General features: G+C 39.6%; 1 protein-coding gene across 1 annotated transcript; it reads left to right on the top strand.

Annotated features, from left to right (window-relative positions):
- Positions 1 to 8151: 8151 nt before the first annotated feature.
- LOC128776166 (T-complex protein 1 subunit eta-like) lies at positions 8152 to 10008 on the top strand. Its single transcript, XM_053899884.1, has one exon. The coding sequence runs from the start codon at positions 8221 to 8223 to the stop codon at positions 9850 to 9852; it is 1632 nt and encodes a 543-aa protein (XP_053755859.1). The 5' UTR covers positions 8152 to 8220; the 3' UTR covers positions 9853 to 10008.
- The last annotated feature ends 499 nt before the right edge of the window (positions 10009 to 10507 follow it).

Below are 10507 nucleotides of genomic sequence, written 5' to 3' on the forward strand. Positions count from 1 at the left end.
ATTACAGTAAAAGGAGAAATGGTGATATAGATTCCAAGCCTGATCAGCAAAATCTTTCATTCATGAGGACTTTAAACTTCTATTCTAGAAGAAGACCGTCATCTCATTTGATCCAATGCTAAGATAGGAAGGAAGAAATAGATGCCCTTACAAGATGTATGGGTAGTACTCAGGATTAAAGAGTACCATGCACTGGGCTAGAAATCAGAATGTCATTGGGATATCACAACCATTTCAAACCACAATTTTTAAAGATCAAAACAGAAAAATTTAATTTTTTCAAAGGAGCAAAGCCATTTTGGGAGTACAGTCAAAACCATTTAATGAATGACATATTAAAAATATGCAAGTTCAATCTGAAGTCTTCTGCTCACCAAAAGAAAGGGCTTCCGAGGACAGTGTGGGATTGGATTGTATAGGTAGTCAAGCCATCACTTTACAACCATTGAGGCAAGACATTTTATTTGGTGAAAGCTTCAGACAATAGCTGGTTCTAAGAATCTTTATGACCCACTACTAACCTTTGCTGGCATGACATTGTCAAAACAAAATTGTTTTATGAAGTGACATTTGGTAACATTTGAGGTACTCACCGAAAGTTTTCATTTCAGAGCTAAGTCATAGTGTTCACATTTTGAGGAGATGATTAATAGCTGAATTCCAGCCAAACATAAAGTCAAGTCTGTGTCTTGGATTCTAGAAAGGTGAAATGAATATCATCTCTGTGGCTATTAAGGTTCTGACTTGCATGTTCAAAGAGAAAGAACAACATATATAGTGATATAGTGGCAGACAGAATAAAAACCAAAGGTATATTCAAAGTGGGAAAATCCATGATATGGGTCCTGAAATGGAGAGAATTTTTTTTTAGCAAAGGAAAGCCAAGCGACAAGTAGTTTTTTCTTAGTTAATTTATAATAGTTTAGGGTATATTCCTGGCTAGGGTCCCCCAACCCCAGTACCCTACACACACACGTGCACACACACACACACACACACACACACACACAATTTCTTTGTACCTGGGCATGTGAACATTCAAAATAGTAATGAGAGTATTTCCTAGTGAGCGAAAAATTAGAGGAAGGTCAGGAATGGGTAGATTTTATAAACCTTGATTTCTAAATTGCCTACTTCCTTCTACTGATATTTCATTTCTTTTTAACTCAGATAGCAATTTTACTGGGTTTAGTAAACTTTTTCCCTATCTCACTGTATGTTGATTAAACTCTCACAGATCAATTTCATTCCCCGTATATTCAGAATCTTATTTCCAAGTTCCACTAGAAGTGTTCTTTTTCCTCCAAAGAGCAAAATAGAACATCAAGCCCAATCCCGCAGACATCTTAGTACAAATGAGATTAAGTCAAATAATGACTTCATTATTTTTGCCTTGAGGGAATTCCTATCAATCTCTCCAATAGATATTTGTATTAGAGGGAAAAAAGTTGAGTACATTTTTATTATTTTCTCTTCTCTAATACATTTAAAATAAATTTACAGTAAAAATAAAAATAACATAGACCGTCAGGAACCTCTACTCCAATAAGTAAGTCAAGGTGACTAGATTGCATTACCAGTGTGAAGATTTATAAAAACATAAAAACCTCTTCAATTTCAATGGCAGTTTTTTCAAGAGAATAAACCAAGTGCTTGTCTTCCTGCTTAAGTCTCTCCATGTTTAAATCGCGTGAAGCACGGAACATTTATTTCTCTTCTTTATTACTCCAAAAATAATTTCTTTTTAAAAATACACTTAATATTTTATAAAATGTTTTGCCGCAGGGTTCCTGACCAAGGATGAACATTTCAGAGTAAAACTCCAGATTAAATCATCTCAGATAATATGAAAGAATGATTTACTTTATAGCTGCTATGTGTTAAATACAATGCTATGCCCAGGATTTCATAAAAGAGCTTACAAGTTAGTAAAAGAGGCAGATACAAATATAATGACATGAGAGAGGCATTGTAATATAGGACACAGTATGCCGGGTGGAGGGAGAAACTAACTTGGGATGAGAAAACTTTGTAGAAGAAGAACTATTCATTGGAACTGAGACTTGGACAACGATGGTGAGTATAGCAGGGAACGATTCCTGGCCCAGGGTCCAACCTATGTAAAGGCATGGGTGAGTGAACCATAATGACATATTTATAACATAATCATTTAATCGTTTGTTTTAAATACTTTTTTTAAAAGTTTATTTATTTTGAGAGAGAGAGAGAAAGCAAGTGGGGAGGGGCAGAGAGAGAGAGAGAGAAAATCCCAGGCAAGCTCCACGCTGTCTGTTGCAGAGCCTGATGCAGGGCTTGAACTTACAAACCATGAGATCATGACCTCAGCTGAAATCAGATGCTTAACCCATTAAGCAACCCAGGCACCCCTAAACACTTAAAAAATTTAAAGTATAGTTTTGAGAGAGAGAGTGTGAGCAGGGGAGGAGCAGAGAGAGAAGAAGACAGAACTCCAAGCGGGCTCCAGGCACTGCACTGTCAACACAGAGCCCCATGCGGGGCTAAAACTCATGAACTACGAGATCATGACCCAAGCTGAAGTCTGACGCTCAAGCGACTGAGCCATCCAGGTACCCAATACTTTTAAATATAAAAAATTATATTTGAAACACGGTCAGTATAAGTCCATTGATCATGCACTTCCTGTAAGAAGGTGGATCTAAGGAATTCACAAGAGGAATAGAAGATTTACAACTGGCTCCACAAACTTCTCCTCAACTGGGTTGAATGCCAAATGTCAGAGAAGATGGCCGCTGCTGAGTCAGCACTCTCCTTTGTCCTCCTTGCTGCACAGTAACTGCGTTGTAGGACACATTCCCAGGAGCCTGCTTTAGTCTTCTTAAATTACTTGTTTTGATATATATTTAAATCCTCACTCCAAGGTAGTTTCAGTATAACAAAGTATGAGGCAAGAAACACATCTTTATGGATCTTTGAAGTTATTTAATGACTCTAGGTCTTTTTTAGAATCCAAGTTTCCAGACAAGGAGGTTAGCCTTTACTAAGCCCCAGTTCCTTCATCTAAAAATTAAATTACTGTAGTTTTCAATCTAAGACCGTGTTGACTTTAAGGCATTCCATTATTTTTGTTTGTTAGACTTTAAGGCATTCCATTATGTTTGTCTGTTTGTTTGTTTAAGAAATAGAAAACAGTGTGTTTATATTATATCATAATATTTTCTTTTCACTAATTGTATCATTTTATATGCAGGTAGAAAGTATTCTTTTAGCCTGGAGTCTTGTCAATACCACCCTTAGATTTGCCAAAAACAAAAACACAACCGAAAACCAAAAACTGGAAAATATAAGCACTATAAATCAGTTAATTATTTCTAAAACCTGTTAGCATATAGAGTCTAATTTTTCTGAATATCCTTGTGTTCATGGAGGTTGATGTCCTTACCTATTCACCCAATGTCATACTTTCTGCCATCAAAATCATTGGAATTGCAACATTTTCTGAAAGTAATGTTTTAATTTTTTTTAATGTTTTATTTGTTTTTGAGACAGAGACAGAGACAGAGCGCAAGCAGGGCAAGGGCAGAGAGAGAGAGGGAGGCAGAGAATCAGAAGCAGGCTTCAGGCTCTGACTTGTCAGCACAGAGCCCCACGTGGGGCTCGAACACACGAACTGTGAGATCATGACCTGAGCAGAAGTTGGCTGCTTAACCAACTGAGCCACCCAGGCGACCGAAGTAATTCATTTTTTTAAATGGCACCAGAATCTTAAATTGCCTTGAAATTATGTAAAGCTAGCTTAGTTTTGACTCTACTTTTAGGTCTATTAAGAGTCCATTATCTAATCCTCAATGTAATTGTGAAAATGTCTTAAGGAGTTCTGAAATTAGTCAGCCAGTGTTTCCCAAAGTGTGTTACATAGAATACTGATCAGGTATTAAAAGATCAGGGATTAAACAGATTTGTGAAAAGGCATCAGGCTATATCCTTTAACATTGTAGATTAAACGTTTCCATGTAACAAGCTTTCCCAAGTCCAGAAATAAAAACTGAACTTCCTGTAAACTAACATGTCTCAAATTTAGTTGTCCAAAACCCCTTGTTTGGTGGTGTAATGTGCGTGTTGCATTAGAATATTTATGTGAACACTACTAAAGTCAGGGCCTTAAGAAATCTGGAAATGTTTGTGGTAAATGGCAGGACCTGTGAATCAGCTCTCTTAGGATTCCATGATCTGAAAATTCTCTGTTCTGCATCATCATACTTAACCTTTTTTGTTTTTTTTTAATCTGGTGCTTCATTTTCTCGTGGCGCCGGAAGAAACTGAATTATGAGCACGAACACAATCTATCGATAGCAGAGATGAAAGAACAAAAGCAGTACATTTCAAACACGACTCTTGATGTCCAGGCAACATCTGCAACCTGGAGTCCCAGGGGCAAGTGGAAGAAGACAGACCTAACCAAAATTACTTAACAGTGAAATGCATAAAATCTATTCATGTTACATTCAACATACATAGAAGAAAATGAAATTCTATTTCAGAATGCTTCTCTGGGACAAACTTGTTCTATGTTCAAAGGCTGTTAAGGTATCTGTTAAGCTATTTATTATGGGGACACAATAGTATAATGTATGTAAACATAGACATCTGCCAGTATTGTGTTCTGGACCTTTACCTTACTTGCTGTACTTGACATTGAACAAAATAGTTAAAATTTTTGAGCTTTAGATTCTTATTTATTTGGTGGAGTCAATTATAATACCCCCTATTTAAAGATAAAAATTAAATTGCTAAATCCACACGAAATTATTAGCTCTATCTTGGTGCATCTTTGGTTTTTCCCAGTGATAGTTATTGTCATTTGCCATAGTTTTGGTGTTTTCTTTTTAATTCCATTATAGTTAACATGCAGTGTTATCTTAGTTTCAGATGTACAATATAGTGATTCAACAATACTGCAGGCTTTTAACTTGGGTATGTGATGTGTTTTTGTGGAAAGAATCTATTTCTACTCAGTCATTCAACAGGTGTTCAGTTAGAGTACTATTGTTGGGAATTTGTTGGCAAATTAAAAGTTACATGACCTCTGCTTTTATTAAGCTTAGAGCTATTTCTTTGTGTTCAAATACATTTTCCTCTTGGTTACTTTCTTTATTTTTTAATTTACATATTGTGAAGATTTGCCAATTGCATGGAAGGTGATAGAAATTTGATCCTCCTTTCTTAAAGAGTCAGGGGAAGAATGGTAAACTAGAAGCTTCTTTTGGAAGAGAAAATATGGAGTGGTATCAGTTCACTTTGAATTCATTACCAGCAGTGTTAAATAGCGTGTGTTTAGATATAGAATATGACCAATGTAAATGTTAAAAATCAAACATAGTGTCGCTTATAATGTTCAAAACTAAACACAACACATGTATAAAGATGTTGCTGAAATTATGATTACAGCATGATGGGGATACTTTATAGATATTATTACTAATTTGAAATGAATAGAACACTGTATCAGTCTGCTTGAGCTGCTGTGACAAAATACCACAGACTGCTTAGTGGAACAAGAAAAATGTATTTCTTACAGTCCTGGAGGCTGGGAAGTCCAAGATACAGGTACTAGACAATTTCCTTTCTAGTGAGAGCTCTTTTCCTCGCTTATAAATGACTGCCTTCCCTCTGTGTCCTCACATGGCAGAGAAAGACCTCTGATATCTCTTGCACTTCTAGAAGGGCATCAGCCCTATTGGATTAGGGTGCCAACTTCACGACCTCATTTAACTTTATTTACTTCCTACAGACCCTATCTCCAAATACAGTCACACTGAGAATCTGTGTTTGAATCAGAATTTGGGGGGGGGGCACAATTCAGTCCATAGCAAGTGCTAGTGGTATTTCTTTACTTTGTGCACTGTTTTGTTGTTGCTCTGTTTTGTTTTAGTGAAAGTACTTAAAATTGGGGTAGGCAGAATAATAATTCTCTAGTGATTGCTATCCCCTAGTCCCCCAAACCTGTGGATATATTACCCTACATGGAAAAAAGACAGTTTGGAGACATGATTAGGGTTAAGAACACCTTTAAAATGGAGATATTGTAGATTATCCAAGTAGGATCAATATAATTTCACTCATATGTGGAATTTAAGAAACAAAACAGATGAGCATATATGGGAGGGGGTGGGAAGAGGAGAGAAGGAAACAAACCACAAGAGAACGAACTGAGGGTTGACGAAGAGAAGTGGGTGGGGGATGGGCTAGATGGGGGATGGGCATTAAGGGGGGCACTTGCTGTGATGAGCACTGGGTGTTGTATGTAAATGATGAATCACTGAACTCTACTTCTGAAACCCATATTGCACTATGTGTTAACTAACAAAAATTTAAATTAAAAAAATCGAATCCTCTGAATCCTTGAAAGCAGAGATTTCTTGGCAGCAAACATTCAGAGAAAGATGTGACTATGGAACAATGGCCAGAGGGTTGCAACATTGAGAACTTTAAAGATGGAGGAAAGTGGCCTGAGCCAAAGAATCTGGGAAGCCTTTAATTTCAACCTACTCCACGACTCTAATATCCATACACTTTTATAGAGGGGTCACCCTGACGCTGTAATCTACAAGAGCATATGTTTATCCTTTCAGGTCCCTATTTATTTTCCTGTATTGCCTCAGCAACTTTGGACTTTCAGCAAAATATTATAAATTCTGGACTTTTCCTCCATACTTAGTATCATAGAGGACACATACTACAAATGAAAAAAAAATTGTCTCCAGAAGAAAAGGATAAGGAGAATATTGGTTATCATTTGAAATATTGTGTTTAGCAGATAAGGAATTGATGTAATTCTTTAAATTGTGGAACAACTTTGACTTTACTCCTATACCAGTCAATGGGGAATCTATGATAAAAACTTGAGTCTAAGGACACCTGGGTGGCTCAGTTGTTTAAGCGTCCAACTCTTGATTTTGGCTTAGGTCATGATCTCAAGGTTCGTGAGCTCCAGCTCCTGCTTGGGTTTCTATCTCTCTCTATGTGCCTCCCCCACTTGCTCTCTATCTCTCCGTCAAAAAAAAGAGGGGGGGAGGCCCTGGCTGGCTCCGTCGGTTGAGCACCCGACTTCAGCTCAGGTCAGGATCTCACAGTTAGGGGCGCCTGGGTGGCGCAGTCGGTTAAGCGTCCGACTTCAGCCAGGTCACGATCTCACGGTCCGTGAGTTCGAGCCCCGCGTCAGGCTCTGGGCTGATGGCTCAGAGCCTGGAGCCTGTTTCTGATTCTGTGTCTCCCTCTCTCTCTGTCCCTCCCCCGTTCATGCTCTGTCTCTCTCTGTCCCAAAAATAAATAAACGTTGAAAAAAAAAAAAATTAAAAAAAAAAAAAAAAAAAAAAAAAAGGATCTCACAGTTAGTGAGTTGGAGCCCCACGTAGGGATCTGTGTTGACAGCTCAGAGCCTGGAGCCTGCTTCAGATTCTGTCTCCCTCTCTCTGCCCCTCCCCTGCTTGTGCTCTCTCTCCGTGTCTCAAAAACAAATAAATGTAAAGAAAATTTTTTAACTTAGATTAAAAAAAAAAAAGACTTTGAATCTGATTGTTCCTACTCTTAATACAACACACACACACACACACACACACACACGCACACACACCAAAAAGCAAGGATGATAACAATAGCCAAAATCAACATAAAAAAAATTGGGGGTGCCTGGCTGTCTCAGCCTGTAGAACACGTGTCTCTTGATCTTAGGGTAATAAGTTTGAGCCTCATGTTGGGTGTGGAGATTAGTTAAAAATAAAATATTTTTAAAAATACTTAATAATTAAAGCTTAAAGAATATTTTTAATTTGGGTCAACAAGTTTTATAAGTTCAGCTATATAATGAATTCAGGAAAAAGCTACTTCAACAGTTTGGTGATGGTTGATTTCCAAAATAAGTATGAGGAATTAACTAAATTTTCTTTGCTTAATTCTAACAAGAAACCTTAGTTTAAGTGCAATATAACTTGTGGTGAAAAATTATCAAATGCGCAATATGATATAAAATGACTTTTTATGTTTGCTTTTTTCTGTAAACCAAGATTGATTCATTTCTAAATGTCAGGATATTAGTGAGAACATATGTAAAAGAAATAAACACATTAAGACTTCTAAAGTTTAGGTTGCTTATATAAGAACCTTATTGGGGGATTGTGGGGTTGCTGGGCAGCCCCGACGCGGAGAAGAGAGGTGTAGCGGGCCACTAAACGAGCTTCCAAAATGATGCCCACACCAGTTATCCTGTTGAAAGAGGGGACTGATAGCTCCCAAGGCATCCCCCAGCTTGTAAGTAACATCAGTGCCTGCCAGGTGATTGCAGAAGCTGTAAGAACCACCCTGGGCCCTCGTGGCATGGACAAGCTGATCGTAGACGGCCGAGGCAAAGCAACGATTTCTAATGATGGGGCCACAATTCTGAAACTCCTTGATGTTGTCCATCCTGCAGCAAAGACGTTAGTGGACATTGCCAAGTCCCAAGATGCTGAGGTCGGTGACGGCACCACCTCAGTGACCCTGCTGGCTGCAGAGTTTCTGAAGCAGGTGAAACCCTATGTGGAGGAAGGTTTGCACCCACAGATCATCATCCGAGCTTTCCGCACTGCCACCCAGTTGGCAGTTAACAAGATCAAAGAGATTGCTGTGACGGTGAAGAAGGAAGACAAAGTGGAGCAGAGGAAGCTGCTGGAGAAGTGTGCCATGACCGCTCTGAGCTCCAAGCTGATTTCCCAGCAGAAAGCCTTCTTCGCTAAGATGGTGGTGGATGCGGTGATGATGCTTGATGATCTGTTGCAGCTTAAAATGATTGGAATCAAAAAGGTGCAGGGTGGTGCCCTAGAGGAGTCTCAGCTAGTAGCCGGCGTCGCGTTCAAGAAGACTTTCTCTTACGCTGGGTTTGAAATGCAACCCAAAAAGTACAATAATCCAATGATTGCCCTTTTAAATGTTGAGCTTGAGCTGAAAGCTGAGAAAGATAATGCTGAAATCAGAGTCCACACAGTTGAGGATTATCAGGCAATTGTTGATGCTGAGTGGAACATTCTCTATGACAAGTTAGAGAGGATCCATCACTCCGGAGCCAAAGTCGTCTTGTCCAAACTCCCCATGGGGGATGTGGCCACCCAGTACTTTGCCGACAGGGACATGTTCTGTGCTGGCCGTGTGCCAGAGGAGGATCTGAAGAGGACAATGATGGCCTGTGGAGGCTCCATCCAGACCAGTGTGAATGCTCTGTCAGCAGATGTGCTGGGCCGCTGCCAGGTCTTTGAAGAGACCCAGATTGGGGGCGAGAGATATAATTTCTTCACTGGCTGCCCCAAGGCCAAGACTTGTACTATCATCCTCCGTGGTGGTGCTGAGCAGTTCATGGAGGAGACAGAGCGGTCCCTGCACGACGCCATCATGATTGTCAGGAGGGCCATCAAGAACGATTCAGTGGTGGCTGGTGGCGGGGCCATTGAGATGGAGCTCTCCAAGTACCTGCGGGATTACTCAAGGACCGTTCCAGGAAAACAGCAGCTGTTAATTGGGGCATATGCCAAGGCCTTGGAAATTATCCTACGCCAGCTGTGTGACAATGCTGGCTTTGATGCCACAAACATCCTCAACAAGCTACGAGCTCGGCATGCCCAGGGGGGCATGTGGTATGGAGTGGACATCAACAACGAGGACATTGCTGACAACTTTGAGGCCTTCGTGTGGGAGCCAGCTATGGTGCGCATCAATGCCCTGACCGCAGCCTCTGAGGCTGCCTGCCTTATCGTGTCGGTAGATGAAACCATCAAAAACCCTCGCTCAACGGTGGACGCTCCCCGAGCTGCGGGCCGGGGCCGGGGCCGGGGCCGCCCCCACTGAGAGGCACCCCGTCCCTCATGAGTGGCCGGCGGGCTGGCTGCAGGGTATGCTTACTCTCCCCGTCCTGGTTAGTTGGTATTACAAGGAAGGGGTCGTAATTGGCCCACTCTGTTCTCACTGAGGTTATTTAAATAAAGCTAAGACTTAGAAAAAAAAAAAAAAAAAAAAAGAACCTTATTTACTTGAGCCTGTGTGCATCATGAAAGGGAACACAAAGACTTCCAATCTGTACCCATATATGATAAAAAGACCTTTGGTTGACAATATTTACTTTGTTAAAAACAGAAAACAAAAACCTTCTCCACCTTTCTAGTCACCTCATTTAATAATGATTCTATCTCTGTTTCTACAGTAGTGGAAATATCACTTAGACATAAAAATCATTACACATAAAATTATATGATAAAAATTATTTTACTGGACAAATTTAACCATGCACATTCTATATTATTTTTAAACTGCTTAAGATAATGCCATTAAAGTACATTGGATAAAATGGTATCCTTTAGAGAGGATCCTTTAGATAGGGAATAACATACTTTCATTAAATATATTAATAGTGTTCAATAAGTACATTTTAGTCATGAAGGGTACACAGAGAATGAAGATTGGTAAGCAAGATAGGGAGGGAAAAACTATGGGCAGAGGCTCCAAC

This window comes from Panthera pardus, unplaced genomic scaffold (genome assembly GCF_024362965.1).
Source record: "Panthera pardus isolate Hobbes unplaced genomic scaffold, ASM2436296v1 HiC_scaffold_12, whole genome shotgun sequence".
Taxonomy (NCBI): domain Eukaryota; kingdom Metazoa; phylum Chordata; class Mammalia; order Carnivora; family Felidae; genus Panthera; species Panthera pardus.